This window comes from Eutrema salsugineum, unplaced genomic scaffold (genome assembly GCF_000478725.1).
Source record: "Eutrema salsugineum unplaced genomic scaffold, Eutsalg1_0 scaffold_5, whole genome shotgun sequence".
NCBI lineage: Eukaryota > Viridiplantae > Streptophyta > Magnoliopsida > Brassicales > Brassicaceae > Eutrema > Eutrema salsugineum.
The window spans coordinates 8,207,088-8,230,485 of NW_006256612.1; the positions used below are offsets into that span (position 1 = coordinate 8,207,088).

The 23,398-nt window shown below is 36.9% G+C and overlaps 3 protein-coding genes across 3 annotated transcripts; 1 reads left to right on the plus strand and 2 right to left on the minus strand.

The window, feature by feature from the left end:
• The first annotated feature begins 1,551 nt into the window (after positions 1-1,551).
• LOC18992835 lies at positions 1,552-3,334 on the plus strand. Its single transcript, XM_024153217.1, has 2 exons — positions 1,552-2,020; positions 2,703-3,334. Exons 1-2 carry the CDS (start codon positions 1,609-1,611, stop codon positions 3,239-3,241), a joined length of 951 nt encoding a protein of 316 aa, XP_024008985.1. The 5' UTR covers positions 1,552-1,608; the 3' UTR covers positions 3,242-3,334.
• A 1,166-nt stretch (positions 3,335-4,500) lies between these two features.
• LOC18992836 (squamosa promoter-binding-like protein 14) lies at positions 4,501-9,346 on the minus strand. Its single transcript, XM_006416279.2, has 10 exons — positions 8,330-9,346; positions 8,050-8,246; positions 7,173-7,960; positions 7,006-7,080; positions 6,796-6,903; positions 6,594-6,711; positions 6,367-6,502; positions 6,131-6,275; positions 5,452-6,051; positions 4,501-5,353 (listed from the first exon to the last, which is right to left on the minus strand). Exons 1-10 carry the CDS (start codon positions 8,854-8,856, stop codon positions 4,940-4,942), a joined length of 3,108 nt encoding a protein of 1,035 aa, XP_006416342.1. The 5' UTR covers positions 8,857-9,346; the 3' UTR covers positions 4,501-4,939.
• A 6,019-nt stretch (positions 9,347-15,365) lies between these two features.
• Positions 15,366-20,506, minus strand: LOC18992837 (titin homolog). The gene is made up of 9 exons (XM_024152125.1): positions 20,320-20,506; positions 18,295-20,159; positions 17,918-18,198; positions 17,670-17,828; positions 17,398-17,577; positions 17,011-17,205; positions 16,811-16,909; positions 16,081-16,725; positions 15,366-15,976 (listed from the first exon to the last, which is right to left on the minus strand). The coding sequence occupies exons 2-9, from the start codon at positions 20,120-20,122 to the stop codon at positions 15,617-15,619; spliced, it is 3,747 nt and encodes a 1,248-aa protein (XP_024007893.1). The 5' UTR covers positions 20,123-20,159; positions 20,320-20,506; the 3' UTR covers positions 15,366-15,616.
• Positions 20,507-23,398: the final 2,892 nt, after the last annotated feature.

Sequence of the window (23,398 nt, forward strand, 5' to 3'; positions counted from 1 at the left end):
AAAAGCAGAATTCGAAATGAAAGACCTAGGCAAAACAAAGTACTGTTTGGGATTACAACTTGAGTACATCAAAGGAGGAATCCTTGTGCATCAATCGGCTTATATCGAAAAGGTACTCAAGCGATTTAATATGGACCAAGCTCACCCATTGACCAGCCCAATGGTAGTTAGAAGCTTAAGTGATGACCCTCTTGGTCCCAAAAAGGATGATGAAGAAATCCTTGGTCTTGAAAAGCCATACCTCAGTGCTGTAGGAGCGTTAATGTACCTGGCTAGTCACACTAGACCAGACATATGTTTCGCCGTGAACCTCCTCGCTCGATATAGTTCATCTCCAACTCAGAGGCACTGGAACGGTATAAAACATCTCCTAAGATACCTTCGAGGTACTCAAGACTTAGGACTCTTCTATACTAACCAAAATAAAGATGGGTTAGTCGGCTTCGCCGATGCAGGATATCTATCAGATCCGCACACTGCCAAGTCTCAAACTGGCTACGTTTTTACGCATGGAGGAACAGCCATCTCTTGGAGATCAATGAAGCAGACACTCACTGCCACTTCATCAAACCATGCTGAAATCCTAGCCATTCATGAGGCTAGTAGGGAATGCGTCTGGCTGCGCTCCATGACTCAGCACATCCGCAGAGATTGTGGTATGGACGAAGACACACAGCCCACGGTGATGTATGAAGACAACGCGACATGCATAGCTCAGCTCAAGGAAGGATATATCAAAGGAGATCGGACGAAGCACATTCTACCGAAGTTCTTCTCAACCTCAGACTGGCAGAAGGACGGCACTCTCAGCGTTCAGCAGGTCCGATCCAGTGAGAATTCAGCTGACCTCTTCACCAAATCATTGCCTACTTCAACACACCGGAAGCTCGTCAAACAGATATGAATGTATAGACTTAGAGATCTGCAGTGATGCTACAATCAGGGGGAGTAATGCGTGTTGTACTCTTTTTCCTTCACCATGGTTTTGTCCCACTGGGTTTTTCCTGGTAAGGTTTTAATGAGGCAACATTCCCCATCGCATTATCGAGATCCCGATTGAGTAGCTGACCCGGTTCACTCGTCCAAGGGGGAGTGTTATAACACATATCATATATAGACTCTTATACCGGCCCATTAGGCCCATCAGGGCATTGTACTTAACCTAGATTCCCTATGTACTCTATATATACATTCCAGTAATTAATAAAGTTTCTAAGTTTTCACAACAATACATGGATTTTTTTTTGGCGCTTCACAATGATATACATTATACCCTGAGCAATTAAGATAAAATTCAACTAAATCCTTTTTAGATTTTAGTTATAACGTAAACGCACAGGCAATTACCGACAAATAAGTCCACGAAGCATCTTATTTTCTTTCTAGAAACCCTAAAGCAAACTACACTACTTCCTTTCTCTCTCGAAAAACCTGTCTATGTAATTAAAACAGTTTCCAATATTTTTTCCACCATAAATAAACTCTCACCTCCACTTCCTAAATTCACCACCTCAACGTTTCACCTCTGTACCACAAAAGCAAAAACAAACCCTAACCAATCATAACTTCCACCAACAACGCAAAGCTTTCATATTTTCCAAAAGAAGAATGATCAGAAGCAAATCCATAGTCATCAATTCCAATTCCAAGAACAATGCTTCCACTGTGGCCGCAGCAGCGGTAGCAATGAGACGTTCCGCCTCAAACGCTACCGCCGCGGTACACTCTAATGATCTTAACAAAAAACCGACGAGACCACGGTCAGTACATTTTCCCGTATCACCTCAACTGAAACAAGGCGAAGAGATGGTCCATTTTGGACATCCTCAACACGTTCTTGTCAAAGTTGACTTGCCGGATATGTACAACTGTGCTGGGTGCAAAGAAGAAGGAGCAGGGATTAGGTACGTGTGCCAAGAATGCGATTATCAGCTCCATGAGTTTTGTGCTTTGGCTCCTCCTATACTCAAGTCACACCCTTTTCATTACCAGCATCAACTTCTCTTCTTTGCCAAACCTGGTACGCCTCTTTTACCTGTCTCCTCTTCATATAGATTCTATTTCTCTTAATGGTCGGATTTTTATGATAAAACGAGGTGTATTTTTGGTATACATTTCTTTCTAGTGTTGATGCTACCTATAGTGTTATAATTATATACGTTGTTTGTTTTTCAGACTAAGAACTAAACTCACAATATTATATTGAAACCTGAGTAGACTAGTGTCGGCTATAAAAATTGATTGCTTTTCTTATAAATAATATCGCTTTGCTTTAAACATAAAAATTTAGTGGGTATCAAAATACAGAATTAAATCTTTGTTAGGTTGAGAACAGAGAAGACGGCAACTAAAAATATTGTAAATTGATTTCCATATAACAGTTAAAAACAGAAATAAAATGGAGCCTTAATTAAAATACTTAACTTTATTATATACAAAGTACTGGAACGAGTTTCTTTTTTCCCTATCGCGGTAAAATTGTTTGCTCGACAACATGCGGATTTTACATCCGGTTACTATTCATCAATAGAATAATTAGGTGTCACGCTCTTTTTGTTTTTGTTTTTGTTTTTTGTAAACATGCCTTAGGTGTCACGTTAGTACTTCTACCCTAGATTGGATATCTTATCATGAATTATGCCATAATACCTTGGACGAAATATTGTTGATTGGGTTTCTTTTATTTTGACGATGAAACTCAGCAAAAGGAGGAATAATGAAATCGAAATGCGACGTGTGTGGAAGATCACCAAAAGGTTACAACTTTAGATGCAAAGCTTGCAGTTTCCAGATGCATCCTGGCTGCGCCATGTTATCTCCTTCCCTCTCCTCTTCCTCTCTCCACCACCACCCTCTCCAACTCCTCCCCTCCTCCTCCTCCGCCAACAATACCGGCGGAGACTATTCCGGAGGATTCCTCTGCGGACAGTGCAAGAGAGGCAAGCGAGTCGGAAGAGTTTACCGTTGCACTGTCTGCGATTACCACTTGCACGCCGTTTGCGCCAAGGATGCCGCCGTGAACGGCCTCCGGGCAAACGGACACAAAGGGAGGGATAGGTCTCCGGCGGTTTTGGGAACGGCGGCGAGGGTGGCGTCGCAGGTTGTAATTGATTTTCTTGGTGGTATAATAGATGGTCTCGGCGAAGGTGTTGGTGAAGCTATCTTGGACGGTGTTACTAGAGGCGGTGGCGGAGGAAATGGAGGCGTTACTAGGGTAATTCCACGTGTCAGAGGAGGGTAAGTATTGAATTTGGGGATTGTTTGAATAACTAATTAATGAGTGGTTTATGATTGCATTAGTATGTGTTAATGATGCATTTGATAAGTACATAGATTGGGGTATTAATGTGGCGAGGGGGTATATTATTTTGATTAATTTTGGGGACATAATAATAAGAAAATGTGTATTGTTTAATTAGTTTGGATATCTAAGTGATATTATTTCTATAAGGTTTGTATGTTTTGTTCATTAATTTATCTAAGAAGATGATCGTATGTTTCACGTGTAGATGCATAATTGAATACATTGTAACTAATCACCAAAATGCAGATAAACTTTTGGTTTGTTTTGAAATTATCAAAAGTGTACGTTTATAATGATCTGGCTTTTATTGATACGTAACGAGAAATAGAGGTGGAAAAGGCCAAAAAGCTTATACCTGATACTTGTAATAGCATCTTGGAAAAGAGAGGCATGCACATCAAAATTAACTTGGAAAATGAGACCCCACCACTCACATTTTATTTCAATTTTACTAATTGTAACATCCAGTTATCAACTTTTCATTGACTTGGAATGCCCTATATCAAAATTGAATACAGTTAAATAATTTAATTTAGATCAAGAGGTGCCCTGGAATAAACTTTTGAAATGTAATCTTATAATTACAAATTATTCACTTTCTTAGTTTCCTTCCCTCTTTTAAAAATTTCCTTTTGAAAAGTGGCATAATGTCTTCCCTTTTTTTAAAGCTTTTATAAGTCTATCGTTCAGTTTTTTTTTTTTTATATAATTGATAGGGAATTAAGAAATTATTGAAGATTTCAAAAATCACGCTAATTCAAGAATCTTATAGTTGTGACAAAAAAATGAATGAAAGATTTCGTGACTTATTATGTTTCGTAAGCTCGACAATCCATGTGCGAAAGGTAAACCTGTTTTGGCCTTTTGGGCTATATGTGACAAGATTCCTCGATCGTCATTTTCTCAATATCTTCTCTTGGTTTCCACCGACCTTGGTCTATATTTTATTCCCGTTCCAATTTAATCGAGTTTAACAGAACAAGCATTAATCAAATAATTGAAATTGTAATGTTACCCAAATTACAATTAAATTAAGGGGAAAAGGTGAAAGAGAGAGTCAGAAAGAAAAAATAAAGAAATAGTCAGTGAAAAATAAGTTTATCCTTCGATCTTGATAAATACATAACTGAAAAGAAATACTTAAGTAACAGAAAGAAAAAAAACATATATATATATTATATTAGAGTTACAACATGAGAATTTTTTTTTAAAGAACAACATGAGAACTATACTTGTACAATGTACAAAGTACAAATTTACAAAGACAGAACCAAGAAAACAAAACAGTAAAATAACTGCTTCTTATACGAAGCAGCATGTTATTATCTTAGTGAAAATAATAATCATCGAAACTCAAAAGTAAGGAGGAAAATACACAGAAATAGACAAAATAAATTAGCCAACCAAAATATATATAATTAAACTAAGAGAAATAAAAAAAAACTCCCGACGGTGAAACTCCCTTCTGTTTTTGATCCAAGCCATTTTCAAGGGGGGAAAAGGGGTGCCTTGAGGTATACTGTAGTCACAGTCAAAGTCTCTAAGCTTTTCCTTATCATCCGTAGTAAAATCTCTTTTCCTTTTTCATATTTCTCCTTTTTCTTTTATTTGTGAAACCAAAAGAATAAACTTTTTTTAGATGGAGCCATAATCCAAACCTCCCCAACTGAAGTGAGATCCTTGTCGGACGATTGGGAAAGCGTGCATGAAGACGCAGACGCAAACGCAGACCGTCGCAACCGCAAGCATCGAGTGGATGATAGGAGTTGGGAAGAAACGGTGCGAACCTGAGACTTTCCTCTGATACTTTAGAGCCACCGTTGCACACGTGGCACAAGATGACTTGTTCATCTCCGAGCTTAATCTCCTACTCACACCCGTTTGGTCAACAATCTCGTTCTCGATGTTTAGCGAGACTTGCTTGTTTCTTTTGTCTGCAAGTTTACGAGCCACCAAGGAGTTATACGTATGATTGTTCCTCATTGCAGCGTAGCTGAATGGAGTTTGTCCGCTTGCATCGCAAAGAGAGTTCCAGCTCGATAATGCGATCTGCATCAGAAGAAAGAAAGGATTTTTCAGTTTTATTGAATCGAAAAATCGGTTTTTTTTTTCTCTCGCATCAACAGAGAGAGAGACACACACAATACCTCTTGTGGATCATTGGTGAGAAGATCAACGATATCATCAGAACCGGATGTACAAGCAGCTAAATGCAAAGGTGTGATACCCCCAGGTCCGGTTATATTGGGTAAGAACACAAACTTTTTAGAGGAACCGAGCGGCGCAGGATCAACTGAGTAATGAATGAGTAGTTCGACCATCTTTGTGTTTTTCCTCTTAATAGCACGATTCAACAACTGAATCTCGGCGAGCATATCCAAGGCTTCTCTGTTCAGCTCATCATTCACCAAATTTCTCTCTACCAACATGTCGAGGAGTGCTCTTGTGAGAGCACAGTAGTCTCTTTCAACTGAACAGACGAGCAAAAACTTGAACCGGGAAAGGGAAAAGTCAGACTGTTCCCGAGGCTCAGAGGTCTGGTTCTTCTGGAAAAGCCAACCAAGCTCGTTCAAGAAGCACAAAATCTCTTCTCTTGATGTGGGACGGCGATCTGAGGTCTGCGCTTGTTCTCCTGTCATATCTTGAGTTTTGGGGTGAAACTCCTCTTCGAGGCGATTCAACTCCTTGCAGATGGATGCATTGGCAATTATCAATGGAAAACTGTCACCTCTAAATCCATTCTCCACCTGTACACAAACTAGGTGTTTAAATATCTCTGCATTGACTAAGAAAACTAAAACGTTCAGTTTTTATGAAGTCATATACCTCAATGAAACAGCGTCCAATGGAACCACGTTGTGCGTTTTTTACACTGAAACTATTTACATTCAACTCGTCGAATGTGCCTTGTTTACAGGCTGCCCCGGCTACCTCCATTGACATGTAGCTACCCATATGTGTGCAGCGAAAACTGGCAGCACAATGATAATAAAGGTGAGAAAAGGAAGAAGAAAAGATGAGATGAAAAAACTCTCTTTGAAACTTTGATTTTTAGAGTTTACCTGATCCCATTATTAGTCAAGCTTCTACCTCTTAGTACTAAACTTGTTTCTTCACCAGCTACCACCGCTACAGGTGACACTGAGATGAGCTCTGGTGAGTTCCAAGTTCTCCAAGATTTGCTACAACGAATTCTACCTGTAACCAATGCCATGTTATGATCATTCTTGACATAGAATTGCAAATATTAAAGGTGACATGATACAAGTACCAATTCACGAGCACTCACCATTTTTGTGTGATGCGAGCTGTCTGCCTGTGTTGACTAGAAACCTCGCGTTTTTCCAAAAATCTGAATGAGAATTTTGTAACAAAACACCAACCCGTTGCAGCAAGTTTTGCTCGAGCTGAAAAGAAAAACGCGAACCGCTCCTAAGGTGCACAAACCATAGTTTAATTCAATAAACAAACACTTGTATATATCCACTTACTTCTTCCCAGGCCGCAGGTGACATCGCCACATAGACAGATAGAACAACACAACCAGGCCTGATATAACTCTCCATTTCTGATGGAATGCTCGAAAGCCAGTTATAGATCTGTAACAAAAGGGAGAGAGAATCACTATGAGGATTCAACGGAAGCAACCAATAACTTTCTATTTCGTGAAGGCTAGCTAGATTATGCCCAGAAATTATCACCTCAGTTCGTAATGTTCCAGGGAGCTGACTTGGATCTTTATCAAGTAGTTTAAAGACTATCTTTCCAGTGCGGTCCTGTTTGAATGCCATCAAATTTTAAAGTCATAAGCGGCTTGTTTTACTCTACATACACAGAGATGCTAAAGAGGAGTTTACAAGCTGCAAACCTGAGCATCAGAGTTTAAGCTAGGAGGAGAGTAGTCAGAACCAGAAGACGCATAACCAGACTGTTGCCCGAATCCTTTAAAGTTAGGATTTGCAGCTCCTCTATTTGATGCACCAAAGAGCTCAAGAGGCAAGCAACCCCCAGTCCTTGGATTTGTGTTTTTGTGATTCTTGGACCTCATGGTTTCAGGAGACGTTTGCAATGGGAATAACTCCTGCATGACTGGAGATGAAGATGGCGATCTATCCTCGACAGGGTTACTGCTGGCAGAAGAATAATACTTTCTCGAGGATGCCACGGTCGGTCGGCTCTCATCCTCCGGTGAGGAGGTGAATAGTTGTAGAGACAAGCTAGACCTAGTGTCTTGAGCATGCGAATCTGAATCCTGAGAAGGAGATTGGTTACTGCTACTGCTCCTCTCTCCCCCAACAGTTTTCTTTTCCAAATTGGTTGTAGCACCGTGGTCATAAGAAGATAACTTAGTCATGTCACTGTCTTTATTACCAAACCCACCTTGAGACAATATCGCTAGCGCATCAGGTGAAGATGAGCCTAACGTTGCCGAGAGAACAGCAAGCAAATCCATGGTAGAAGGAGAAGCCCCATTCATATCATTTTGGGGGTTCACCATTGGGCGATCCAGATTTTTCCTGGCTAAACTTCCAATATTGTTCAACTTAGAGACGAGATCCATAGGCAAAGGCAACGCATTTATCTTGTTAAGTATCTGAAGAAGCTGCTCTCTGTTAGGCACAGCTGGAGACCCCATTGGCTTTACCTCATTCTTACCTGCAGATGGCAGACCACAAATCTGTTAATAAAACATCCAAAGCAGAATTCTCAGACCAAACAAGTTCTGCATAGTCGCAAACTTGTACCTTGTGCACAAGCTAATGTGGTTAACAAAGCCATAAGATCCATATTGGGGATAGAGGTATTATCGCTGTTCCCGGGAACTCCAACTCCAGATGCAATCTCCTCAGGCTGCGTTGTTTTCCTCCTCCGTCTGTTGTGGCCAGCCAATCTACGCCTACAACTTCTTTTCCCCTCATCAAACTCAGAAAGAAGATGAAACCTGCAAAAAGAAACTCATTTAATGCCACATTCAAACAACAAAGGACAACCATTTCCACAAAGATTAAATTGATTCATTTCTACCTGCTGCACTGTTGGCAGAACCTCTGCATCTGTTTCCCAACAAGAGCTTTAGTAGCTTTACTATGAAGTTCACACACTTTATGCCTTCTATGGTAGTCCTTAGCATGAGACAAATCTTGGGTACAATTGTCCACCTGACACACCGGATAGTTCCCTCCGCTTCCCGGAGATCCAGACCGAACCTTCTTGCTTGGTCTAGTTGCCTGCGTCATGTCTTCCACGGCGTTCAGACAACTTCCCAGATTCAAATCAAGCCCCCTTTCTTCTCCCTCCTTCCGCGAGTTCAAATCAAACTGTGTCTCGTTCCCAAGCCGGAGATGAACCTCCGCGTCCACCGGTTTAGCTTCGAATCTCCGGCTATCCCAATCCCACATCTTAGAGTTCCACTCGTCTCTACGTTGCGGCTGCGGCTGAGATGGAGCCACACGATTCGACATCTGGTAATAAAGATTGCGTTTTCTCCCCATCGGAGATAGCGATTGGTGAATGAAAATCGGAGCAGCCACCTGAGCGCCCACCTCATCCATATCTCCCTCTCTCTCTTTCTCTCTCTTTCTCTGAAAATCGCTCCTCTTTCAAGATTCGACCCTCCAAAAGTAAATTAGATCAGGTGGAAGAAGATTCAGTTGGAGAAGAACATCTTCAGTGAATCTAACGGGAGAACGAACCTATCATTTCTACTGATAGCTAAGAGGTCCAATCAGTGAACCCAGAAATCTGATGCAGAATCGTAGCTTAAAGCTTTCAACTTTTCCTCAACCCAAGAAGAATTCGGTAAAAAAAATCGAATGTAAAAACAACCAGAGAAGTTTCTTCAGATTCGAACTATTTTTCAAAAACGAATCTTCAGCTTGTAGATTTTCCCGATCCAATCCAGGAAGCAAGAAAAAAGATGGATTTTTTCTCCTCACAAGCTTCTCTCTCTCTTCGACCGACCTTATTCAGACAGATTCTCCTTCTTCGTCTTCCACTTCTCGTTAAGCTTTTCCTTGTTCTGCTCATGTCTTCAAGTCCTTACCTTGTACGATAACTTTATTTTCTTATTTGTTTTCTACGGTGTGGTGGCACATTGTGTAATTTCCAACGGTTAAGGAGGGTATTTGTATAATGTTATTCGAGCCGCCCATATGAGAGATAGTAGTTGAAGGATCCAAGACACTTCCTTTTTTTTTTTTCTTTCTTTTTTTTTTTTGCTTTTTATCCATTTGTTAAAAAAATTTCAACATTCTCACCCTTAATTAACGGTAAGGACGGCATTTCACATTTGTATAAGATTGTTTTGTATAGTTGAATTTTGAAATGTAAGTCGATGCAAAATACTAAACACATATCTTATATATGTATTTATGCATACGTTGATGAACGTAAAAACCTTTAATCAGTGTAAAGTTGATATCGTGGAAATTAAACGAGTTTTAGGTTTGTTATGCTTTTTTATATCAGTCGAAACAAAATTCGAACACGTTATAACACAACATGAAGCAGAAAAACTCGAACAAACCAAAACGATCAGCTCTAGTTACATGAATGAAGTTGACTCCAACATGTATAAACTAAAACTGTAAAAGCTATTTAGTTTTACTTAGGGAAAAGAATATATTGATACAAATAATTAAAAGTTTTGAATGGTGATCAACAGATAACAAAAAAACGATGGGAATATTGAATTCCTCTTTGTTCTTATAAAATTACACTATTTTGTAAAAATTTAATATACCTAGATAGAATATTTTTATAATATGGGTCCCACGAACCAACTGCTTAACTCATACAGTCATACCATGTTATATTGCTACGTTTATTTAATTTAAGCACTATAGTTGTAAACATGTAACATGCCTAAGTGATGAGTGATAATGATACTATCGTCGAATTTTCTTTGAGACATGGAGCTCCTAACAAAATTTGCCTAACAAATTGTCTACTTCTTTATGGAATTGAGATGTACATAGTCCTATCTAAGAGGAATAGTCAGTTATTTTTCTTTCATCTCTGATATTTTAATCGAAAATAATAGATCTAATATGAACAAACTAAAATATTAAAAGGTTAAAGATTGCTTATTTAGTATTATTAAGATTAATATACCAAGCTTAATGGAAACTAATTAAATAGATGCATAATGAGATAAATGTGGAGTAAGGCTGGAGAAAATTTTCCAATATGACACCAACAAAAATAATATCAAAATTCATAAAAAAAATTGATCGTATATTACCCATCTTATATTCATAACATTCTGTTCCCGTCCTATATAATCTCAATTCGAAACCTAAATCAAAAGAGACGTAATAAACTCAAATATGAACTTAGAGTATTTTTTCTTCATATTATTACAGTTTACTTACTAAGCTTAAGGCTTCGAATAAGAAGGAATACGTGGAAAATGAAATAGATGTTGAAGAAGATATAGATGTGAGACTAAGGAAAGTTTTGTTTGGATATTATATTATCCATCCTACACTATCAGATCATGCCATTCTGCTCCGTTTTACACTTGGGAAACCTATAAATCTGGAGATTGTGTTACGGGGAAGTCGTCGTCACCACGTAAGGCAAGGATAAAATTAAACAATCCCACCAAAAACCTGTCGATAAATGAAAAAGATCAAACTACCCATACGTTTTCTGAATATTTACAAAAGTATAGCCCTCTTGTAGACATTAGACAGATTGGACAAGACAAGAGATAGAGAGGCCACACCCCACACACACACACGTACGGTTTTATGTTGCAAGTGGCTCGTTGTCCTTCTTCTTCTCTTAATTCCAGAAAACGACGTTGTTATCAGTATCGTTATTAATGAACTTTAGCATTATTATAGTCTATCTCTGTTAATCGTGTCTCATCATACTCATCTCGTGTCACCTTTTTATTCGTTCATCGATTCCCTACCAATGTTAGTGTTAATCCATAGTACGCAAGAACTTCAATTGGTGACTGTTTAAAACGTAATACATATGAAAAAGAATTAAAGAAAATGATTCGTGAAAAAATCAAGAACAGTTGAATCAAGAGAAAGATCATATGTAGTTAGGTATCATTGAATCAAGAGAAAGATCATGTTTATGTAACACTGATTGTATTCTCATGTTTTACTTCTTAATTATGCATCAAATATAATCTTCGAAAACAAAGTTTGGAGAATAGTGTGGGATCATATTGTATATTTTCACTAATATACTGGAACTTTTTTTTTGGTCAACAATACTGTATAATGGAATCAAGCGCAGAAGCGATAAAAAAAATTCTATAAGAATTATTCATTTTTGTAAGCCAAATGTTAACTTTATATATACTGTACATATATTAAAAGTTCAAAAAGTATATGTGTGTGTTTTATGTATAATATAATGGGGAAAGGTGAAAGGGAAATAGCTGTGAAGTTGGTACGGAAAGACGAGTGCAATGGATTGGACCATTATCTCACTAATCAATTCAGTATGTTGTTCCCCATTGTTGATTGTACTATGATATATACTACAACTCTCACTATATTATTTTAATAGTTTTATAGTTTAAGAAACACTATTTATTGGGAAAACCTATAATTCGAGCAACCTAATTTATTTTCAATGTATAACTTTATGGATTCTTTTAGTTTGGAACTTGGAAGTATTAGCCCGAAACGATTACGGTAATCGATCAAGGAAGTAGCCACAGACACCAATACTGGACTGTCAATATTATTAGTAAACACCATTACAAAAATATGATTGACCTATTTCATAAATTTTTGTCGATAGATGCAACACTATTGGAACATGACAGGTTTTAATCATGCGTAAAGAAGCTAGTTCATTATAATAATTGTTGCGCATTTTGCCCAATTTTTTATTGATTACGTTCGACTTTAAACGAAATATGCACTCCGGATAATAGAATGTTATATATTTTTGTTTGCTAGCTGCTTGGTTAACCGCATACTATGAAGTTGTTAATTTGGTTTCAACATTAGGCTTCTATATAATCTTGAACACCCTGTTTAATAATTTTATTGTGGCATTATTTGTTGTACATAATTGATCTGAAACGACTATATTTAGTGTGTCGTCCGACAAATTCTCTTCCCAACATTTTCTGGAACAAAAGGGTTTTTTGTTCACAGATGCCATATATATGTAGCTATATGTCTGTATTATATAATACGATATATTGGGTTAGTTTTTGTATAAAAATATTGGACTCGATTAGGTGTCTTCTATAATTTATAATCTCCTTTCTTATTTATAAAATATTAATATAGTCAGATACTCAGATCTATTCTTGCAATATCATAAAATATCGGGTTTGACTTATATACCGATCTAAACCATTCAAAACTGAAACCAAATAACACTAATTTATAATCTGATATAGTGATATGGATAAATTTTAGTTGAAAACTAATGAACTGAAATGAACAAAACTGATTTCAATCCTACGAATGAATGAAAAATATTTAACAGTACACTATTAAACTTATTATTTGTTTTTATTTGCAGTTAATATTTATATATATAAAAATCAATAAAACAGAGTTTTCTAAGTGAACTGAAATATTCTTATTAATAATTTTTAAGCCAAACTAAAATATTCTGAATCGAAACAAAAAGAATTTAAAAGAATTTTGCCACCAATTCTAATCCTTGAAAAAAGAAGAAGAATTTGCCACCAATTCAGTAAAGAATATACCCATATGTCGTTGGAAAACTGAGAGAGAGAGAGATCTCAAACGTCACATGGTGGTCCAAAGTCCAATCACAGATCAAACGTGCAATGTATTGAGCCTAATCTCTCAACATCCTCATGCAACATGCTTCCTACCACGAACAACGGCGGATTTTTATTTTCCTTTGTCATGTAACAATACTAAATAATATGTTTATATTTGTTCCATCTCCATATATTCTATGTTAAAGATTCATGAAATCATTATTTTTTTTTTCGTGAGAGAAAGTAATATACTCTCGAATCTTTTCATGTTTTATAAAGTAGGAATGTATAATCGGATATAAACTAATGTGAATCATCAATATGTAAAGATTTTAAACCAATTCATTTGATTGGTGGTGATACAACTTTTCTGATGTTACATGTCATGGTCACTAAAATTATTTTGTTAGCTTGAACGAAACTGATCTCTAACTTTAAAACTACTAATATGTATTATTAAAAAAATCTTCGCCAGATACTTATAAGAATACTAAGTTTTGTTTTTTTTTTCCAATATATGGTAGATGAAAATATCGTTTTTCTTTGTTGTTTTACCCGTGGTCACGTTTAATTTTTGTGGAAAAAACATTTGAAATAAGTCAAACGGAACATTTGCGTTTAACAATACACATCCAATAATGCATAAGATGTACGTTAAAAGAAGAAATTCAATGAGTAACTCTTTCGTACAGATATAACCTATTTTGTTTGAACTTTGAGTGTATCACTGTATGGTACTAAGGTTCATTGGACGTGGTCGTGACTTGTATAAGAATAAACAGTATAAGTACAATTATTTTCCATTATTATCTTAACCACTTATTTCAACTCACTGTTTTGTGATGTGAAACTTAGGATATGTCAACTTTAATAAACATATAAATCAATTTTATAATAGAAAGCCCTCGAATTATTGAAAAATGTAATATTAAACCATTCATTTTAAAGATTTGAGAAAATAATTCTTCAAACGCATTTGAAAGCATTGGTGAGTAGCTTTAAGTCTTTGCATTTTAAAATATGTCTAACTTTAATAGAATTTATTTTGTCTTTCAACACTAATTATGATTCTTTACATAGATACTATTTGTTTTATGGTTGACAAAAGATATAAATATTTAGAGAATTGCCCAATATATTTTTTCCCATGTCAAATAATAGAGAGCCCTGAGAGAATGATATGAAAAGGGTAATGCGGCAGCTATATCCCACGTGTCTTGTGAATGTAAAAAAGATTCGGCTGTGTTTGAACGCAACTATTTTTCTATCTTAATTTCCACAAATCTGTCTTACATAGATTAATGGCGAGTCCACGAAGCAATACAAGAAAAACTAACTATTTTATGCGTAGTAATTAGTTTGTGGGTCATGGGAAGGAAATAAATTTAGATGTGGAGTCAAACATTCGGATAATATTGTTGATTTATCGCTTTTAAAAATCTGTATAATATTGAACGTGAAACTGTGAAAACAAAGAGTTTATGTCATTTTCTCAGAAAATGTATACTATTCATGTCTCTTTTCCAACTCGTAGTTCTATTTTTTTGATCATTTGCTTCTAACGACAACTTTCTAAAAGGCACTAGTATAACCACATTTTAAAAGTGATCGATGCTAAGATATACTCCTATGAAAGAGAGCTGGTGTTCTTGCAGGCAATTAAAACAAATGTAAGATATGATGGATTTATCTTTGTGAGATAGTATATGGCCATATCAGTCACTAATGTGAAAGATTTGATCTATAAAGAATGCTACAACGATATGATGACAGTGCCCAACAAAACCAAAAAAGATAACTATCAAAACCAATATAGAACATGAAACGGATTCACTAGCGTTGATGGTATATAAATAAACCCACCACCGGCATCATTGACACCGCGTAATAATTTAAAAAGGGTTTGTGAAATTGGATCATTAATTTGACGAGGTAAAAGGAAGATGTTTAGACGACCACTTGTGTTTCTCTGCATCCTCCAAAACCCACACATCATTTGGAACATCTTTAGATTTCGAACTAACAGAACTACATAATCTACCATCGATCGGGTCGTATTATCCAAAAACTTCCATTTCTTAGAGGACCAAAACCAACTCAAAGTGTGATCTTGGTCCTTATTTTGACTATAATGGGTAAACAATGCGAAATACAGTGGCGGTGCTAATACTTTCTACGACATAATTTTTATACTATCCGATTAAGGATATAGATGAAGTATTTTTTTCCTAAGCAAACCTTATCTGACTTTTGGACAGAGATTTTTGTTGAAGGTTATTTATTTATTTTTTTTAATAATGGTACATAAGTTAAAATTCAAATATAAAAGACGGGAAGATGTATTGCTTTAATAAATATATTATGGTTTTAAAAAAAAAAAGAAATCGTGTTTCTTACACATATACCCACCAAGCAAAACCAATCTAATGTCTGTCGTGTGAAATCAATGAATCAGAGCTTCCACTTTAAGAAAAGAAAAGAAGAGAAAAAAAAACACCAAACACAATCCAAACTAATTAAGATGAGGAGCCAAAAACTTACTATAAAAAGCACAATGGGAAAGTGAGTGTAAGTGTGCCACTCCATTTGTCTCATATAAACCAGAGATTTGCGGGAGAGAAGGAGAGATTGGCGTTACCCAGAAGGAACAATGCGAGAATGACCACAACTATGAGTCCGATCCACATCCATTGTCGCAATTTTCTCTTGCTTCCTCGGTTCCTTAAAGGCAGAGGAACGGATTTTGACTTGTTTTGTTTGAGAAACTGTGATGATGGTTTGTGGGATTTCTTGATTTTTTGACTCTCCTCCGCGGTTTGTTTCTTTGGGATTTCAATCTCCCTTGGAGTTTCGACTACAGTTTCTGATGTCTCAACTGGGTTTTCTGCAGTCTCTTCTGATGTAATAACCCCTTTTCTTCTCTCCTTCTTCCTTAATTTCTTTTCTCGTTCCTACACAATAGAGAATTGTCATCAGATCAATGGCATGCTTAGTGTATTTGAATTATACTTGGGTCATGGCATAAGAAATATGCTTTATTTTCCTGAAAAGTTACCTTCTCTCTTTCTTCAGCTTCCTTCTGAGCCTTAAGAGCGGCTCTTGCTTTTGCCTTTTCTTCTCTCTTCTTCTTCCTCTCCATTGCTTCTTTCGCTTTTGCTATCTCCTCCAACCGTTGCTGCTCCTTCATCTTAGCAGCTTCCTTTTGTTTTCTCTTCTCCTCTTCTTTCTTAATCAACTCCTCTTCCTCTTTGGTTAACTTAGGTGGCTCTTCTTCTTCTTCTTCTTCTTTCTTTGTTGCTGATTTCTCTATCTCCTCTTTTCCAGAAACCAATTCCTTGACAATTGGTGGAGGCTGGTCTGGCTTGACGGCCTTTTTAGATTTAGTAGTGGTCTGATTCTTCTGCTCTGCGGGTTTTGCATCATCCTTTCCACTGTTTTCAGCTTTTGAACCTTCATATTTAACGACCTTCTCTTGTTGTGCTGAAGCTGGTGGAGCTGTCTCATGTTTATCTGCTCTGTCACTTGAAGTTCTAAGTTTGTCTGTTCTTGTGGCATAAGTGATCCGGGGTGGTTCCTCATCAGGGCCAAGAGATCGTCCATCTAGGGTTCCTAGTCTTCTGAAGGTACTCCTTGTGTTGCTTTTTACATAGTAGTTACGGAACTCCTCGTTGTTGTTCCACATATTCATGAAATTCTCCACCTGTTTAAAAGACAATGATGAGTGCAAAACCGACATACATGTATTAAATTAAATAACCTTGCAGAAATTTGGCTTTTGCTTATACCTGGTCAGAACAAAGGCTTTGGAGGGCTGCTCTGTCTTTCTTCAAAGCCATTTCATTTGCTGCCCTTGAATCATCTCTGTACTTGAAGAAATATTTGTTCTGCAATATGAAAAAAAAAAAAGCAAAATTGGAAGATTAATCTAAAACATAGATGCAAGCGTTCGTAAGTTTATGTCCGGTTCCAGGTGCTCTTTGGATACCTTTTCTCGTTGTTGTTTCTTCAGATCCTGTAGGTGCACAAATGCTTCCTGGCGAACAGCATCTGCAGCTCTGAACTGTTCTTGCAGTTTACTCAGCACTTCCCATTCCTCTTCACACTTCTTTTTAGCAGCTTTTGCGACTGCTTCGGCTTTTGAGAGATCGCTTCTGAGCACGTCTAGTTCCTTCCTCAACACCTGTAATCACCAGACATGTCACATTATGCATTGTGTAAATGATATTCGCAAAAAAAGGATGAAGTACCTAAATCTCTCTTTCAAGCGACAATATAGGTTGAATCAATGTATATAGACAAGAACGGGTATCAACTAAAGAAATCCAGATAGGAAATTAAAGATCACTGCTAGACTGTGTAGACTGTAGTGTACCTTCAAACGCTCTTCTGTTTTGTCTTTCTCATCTAATGCTTGCTTAACTTCATCCTTGGTACCCATACTCGAAGATATCTGACCACGGAGTTGCTTCAACTGCTTTATTTCCCGAATGAATCCTTTTTCTTCACTCAGAGATAAAGTTTCGTGTTGTATCATGTGTTCCATATTATGCACCTGGTTGCAGGCAGAGAAGTGAGATAGATTAGCATAATCAAATTTGACAAGCAAAATACTCGAACAAAGACTTAGCCTACAGGGAGCCTCACCCTCAAATCAATATCGTCAACAGACGCAGCATTCTTAACCCGGCTAATCACAGACTGAAGAGCCTCAATTTCCTGCCGTTTTGAATGCATTGCCTTTCTTGCAGATCTTTCTTCTGCCATGGCGGCCTTGTAGCTAATATCATAGTCCTTACATGTTGCCTAGAGATAACCATGTAAAAAAAAAAATCAAGAGCCAAATTTAGAATAAAATACTTTGCCTTATGACAGATCTCAAAAGCATTTCTTACGCGTATCTTTTGGATGTCCGCTCTAAGAGCATCCCGACTCTGTGTTTTCTGATCAACCTGCGCATCAGCATGCTTGAGTAGCTCAGCTAACTTTTCGTCATCATATCTTGGAACTCTAGGCAGAAAGTAAAACGGTCTTTTCTCGATCTCTGCCGCTACAGTTTGTCCTTCAGAAGCATCAAGTGCAGAACCTTCTGCAGACGATGCTGATGCTAGGTCTTTCTGAGTTTCTCCAATCTCACATGTCGAGGCTACTTTATCATCTGTTCTAACAGCATCTCCTGAACACCACAAATTAGATATACAATCAACTCCAGCCTTCTCATCCTCAACAGGAGAAGTACGTAGTCTAATTTCATTTTCAATTAATTTATTACCTCCTTCGTTTTCCGCAGGTTGGCTGTCCACGCAGTCTTTAGCTCCTGTGTGTATGGTATCAGTAGATGTAACCACTTTAGATTCAGGACCATGTGCACCGGTCTTGGTTTCAGATGCAACTGAGGCAGTAGCGCCACTTGTCTCATTTTTTTCCTTTATAGAACCCTCTTCGCTTACCGTTACTATATCATTGTTGACGAGAGGAGATTTTGTGCTGCCAGAGCTCTTAGTATTGGAATCGACTTCTTCATCTGTATTTATCGCAGATCTTTCTTTGATATCCGATTCTTCCATCTCAGAAACTTCTTCAGATGGTGTATCCTCACACACATCAAATGGAGTGGTCTTCGTCACATTCACTTCTGAACCACAATTGACTTCTCTGTTTATTTCACTATCTTCAATAGCGCGTGCAACATGGGTTTCAGTGCTATCTTTAACTGATTGCGCATCTTCAGATGCTATGTGTTGCTTTCCATCTTGATCACAAGCAGGTTCACTGGCATCTTGAGATTCTTGATGGGTATTCATACTCTCATCAGACAAGGAGACATCAACTGCTTCAATTTCAGATTGCACCTTGCTGTTTTCAATAAAATCAAAGTCCTGAATCGCTTCAGATTCGACTTTGCTATCACCATTTTCAACAACACCATCTTTGCCAGAAGTTTGGGAATCCAGGCTGACGGAAGTAAGAGTTTGAGACTCAGCTGGGACATCACTACTTACCTCTGATACAGAAACTTCCACGGTTCCAGAGTCTGGCAACACATCATCATTGGAAGCATTGACCTTTTCTGCCTCTGAAGTGAATGGAACATCACCAATTTTCTCCAACTCTGATTCTAATAGAGGGTGACCGTTTTCAACAGGAACAGATTCCAAAACTGCTACAGATTCAGGTTCAGATCCAGTCAGATCATTGACCGATTCTGATCCAGTGGGATCATTCACAGATTCAGATCCCTTAATGGTATCATCTGGATCTGTTAGCGTAGGTTGTCCTAAACCCATGTCTACATCATTTGGGTCAATAGGAGAAACCTTGGCGCTTACCAACTCAGACTCCCTTCCCTCATCTGAATCAGCTGGGAGCTTGGCTACACCCTCGTTATGTTGTAGATCTTCGGAAGCAACCACGCCAAGATCAGATTTTTCTTGAGCTTCAATCCTGTACCCTTGATGTCCCTCCACATCTGTTTTACTACCAGATTCGATATTCCCTTCAAGCTTTTCCTGCAGATGCGCAGGATCCTCCACGTTATTCTTTGGCAGATCCCCGGGTCCAACTTCGGAATCTTGACCTTGTTCCACTTCCTCTGTAGATTCCAATTCACCATCATGCCCAGTTTCAAGATGCCCATTAACAGGATGCTGTTGTTCGACACCTTTTTCAGGAAGATCCTCAATTTCTGACTTTGGGATCCCAACGACTTCCTCTGGCCCATCAATTGCCCTTTCTTCTTCAGACTTTTCCAGGGTTTGACTATCTTGGGAGACTCCCAAAACATCATTGGGAGTAGCTCTAGCCTCCACCTTCAGATTCTCTCCCTCCTCTAGATCTTTCTCCACATTGGCATCAAATGGCTTAAGTGGATCAGACTCAGCAGAATCATCTCCTACGGTATCGTTTTCCGTTATGAAAACGTAGGAACCATCGGTATCCTCCTTGTCATTTCCGTTGCCATTACTGCCGCCGTGGCTGATCCCATTTCCTACGTGCTCTTTCGTGGTCGGAACTACTATCTCCGGTGTATTCTCAGTCGCATTCTCAATATCAACCTTCACCGACACCTCTCCTTGGTCTCTCTCCACCTCCACCGGCATTTTCACAGCTTCCACCGACGAAATCACGGACGAAAAACTAATCAAACCCGTACGAATAAATCAGATCAAACGAAATTGCAGACAAATCTAGCAAAAATTACCGGAAAAATACGCGACAAAAAAAATCGACTAGAGATCAAACCGACATGAAAGGAGATCAGAGAAAGTTCCGGGAGAGAAAAATCGATTCAACTAACCTCGAGATCAGGCTTGTCGCCGGAGATTTCGAATGCTGAGATAGTCGGATCGGCAGGTAAGACAATGCCGGCGATTGGTAGAGGATGATTTTGAGGAATTTTGGAGCAATAGAGTTCGACGAGGGAGAAGAAAGAGAGAGAGATGAAGAAGAAAACAGCTGGCTCAAGGAAGGAGAATAAAGACGAGAAGCCTCTTCGCTGAACAGAGGCCTTCTTTAATCACATTTGAATTGTTTTTTTAATTTTTTGCTTATATCTTAATTAATTAACACCAATGTCTTTGTGTTTTCATACGGTAAGTATTTGGATTAGCACAAAGTAAGGGACTAAATCAGTTTAATTAGTAGTCATAGTTTCATGATCTTTTAAAAACTAATTGGGTGGTATAAATACGTAACTTTTATTTAGATTTATCCAAATATTGGCTGTTAAGATTTCACTATTATGAAAATGTAGTTTTTACGTCATTAAATAGTAGTTTAGTTGATTATGAAGTTTATCCAAATATACTTATTAGCGAAAAGTAAGATATAATTTTAACCATCTTTTGATAGAAAAAATCTTTAAATATTTATGATCATTTAAAGTTTAGATGTTGTACAAACTTTAGATATTGTATGAGATCGTGGTGTGGTATCTAAAATTACAACTATCTATTCTTATAGGTTTCAGAAATTGTCTTATTTTGCACAATCGGATAATGCAATGATTTTATTATTTTTTAAAGTGAAGAGGGAATTGCTAAAAATAGGTCACAATTTGAATGCAAATGCAAAAATATACCACAAATTCAACCTATTGCAAAAATAGGTTAAAAAGGTAGATAAATTACTATTATCTCCTACATGAGTAAACAAAAAAACGGAGGACTCTATTACAATTTTAACCCTGCGAAGTCTGCAAATATTAATGAAGTCTGCAGAGCAGACTTATAAGAAGTCTGCTATATTATTAAATCTTATATTTAAAATTTAAAATTATATAAAAATAATTTAAACTGAAATTTGTTTCTATAAATCAAATGTCAACAAGTATGATCTATATAAATTATAATTTAATAAAAATAAATTATTTTAAACCATCTTAGATAAACATCAAAAGTGAATAATTTTAAAGTAGGATTGTAGACTTCTTTATAAGTCTGCTCAAACCGTAAACGAAATTAAAATAAAATATTGATTTAAACCGGAAATAATTAACCTAACCAGATATAACCGGATATTTTTGCCCTATTATATAAATGAGATTTTACCCTAAATCAGAAACTCTCCACTTTGATCCCTCTCTCCAAAAACGGCGCTGCATTTTCTTTGTTGCTGTAATCCTCTTTGTTGCTGCTCTCCATTTTTGCTATGTTCTTCGTTCAATTGAGTTCGGATCTGCAATCATCTACAACAAGGACCAAGCTTGGGACGACCACGTAAGAATCTGTCCCATTTAATTATTTTACAAATTTTTGTTGATTTCATCTTCTTCTAATGCTATTTTGGTCGTTTTCTTTGTTATTGCAGTGGATTTTCTGGGTGAGACTATTCGTTGGTGCAGCTCTTGTGGCTCTCTACCAACAGCTTGTCATCAGAGCAATTCCATTCATGACCACAAGCTGATTTCTTTCTTAGATTAGTCCCTTTCTTTTTTAAGTTTTTTGTTTTTTTTTTCACAGAGGCTTTTTCCAGTGTATTGTTCTCATCCTTTTCCTATTTTATTTTCTTTCTCTCGGATCCATTGTCTGTATCCCATGTTCTAAAAAGCGGCCGCCAAGACCAATTAGTCGTTTAAGACTTGAAATTAAATTCTTTGAAAATTCTTTTTTTCTTCGTTTAAGACTTGAAATCAATATATGTATGCCAGATCTATAAGATTTAGGTGTGAATAATAAGAATAATGCAAAAAACTGACTGATTATGTGAAAAAATTGGCTTGCGGCCGCGAAAAAGAGTAGCAGAACTCGAAAACCCTAGATAGAAGACGAAAACAAAATTACAATTATGCCCTTTTTTAAAACAAAAAGAATAACCAAAATAGGAAGCATAATGGTTCGAACCCACGTACTTTGGGCAACAAGTGGGTCTGTTTCCACCAGACCACAAAAGTTTGTTAACGTTGTACGCGTTAGTAAAGTAATTTATATACTATCAAGACCGTTAACAAAAGTGGCCAATAGTTAAAGTTGAGGACAAACCATGACAGATAAATGCAAGAATAACTGATTTTTCAAAATTATACAAATGCAAGAACAATAAAAAATAAAAATAATTGAAAGGAAGTAGACTTCTAAACTTCTTTAGAAGTCTGCAAAAATAGATAAATCAAACAAGAAAACTCATTACTTTGTAATTATAACACATAATAACGTCAAACTCATATAGATGCAACACAAAAAACAAATAAACATGTCAAAACAAGAAAATTATTTTTACAAGTAACAAATATTTCAAAAATGAATTTTTTTAAAAAATAATTAGGCAGACTTCGTATGCAGTCTGCTATGATATGCTAATACGTAACAGTAGACTTCATCTACAGACTTCTTTAGAAGTCTGCTTAGATGTGCTAATTACCTTTCAAACCAAAAAAAATTCATAACTTTATAATTATAACACATAAACACACCAAACTCATACAAGTGCAAGAATCATACATAAAATGCATTTACAATTTAAAATTAAAAAAAAACATTACAAATACTTTATAAAATGCATTTTAAAAATTTAAAAAAATACAGACATCCGTTCAAAATCCGCCGGGGAAATTTCACGTTGAAATCTTCTAAAAAAGGGTTATTTTTGCATTTGACCAAATATTTGACTTTTCGTAGTAGACTTCTTTTTGCAGTCTGCGAGAAGAAAATGTTATTTTTGTAATTGACCAAAAGTTTGACTTTTAGAGCAGACTTCTTTCTTCTTAAGAAGTCTGCTGACGAGTAAAAGAAGTCTGCTATAGTAAAGAAGTCTGCTTATGAAATCTACTCTACAAAAGAAGTTTACTCAAGGTTATTTTTGCAATTGACCAAAATGTTGGCTTTCGAAGCAGACTTCTAAAGTCTGCTATGCGCAGACTTCTTTAACAGTCTGCTTGT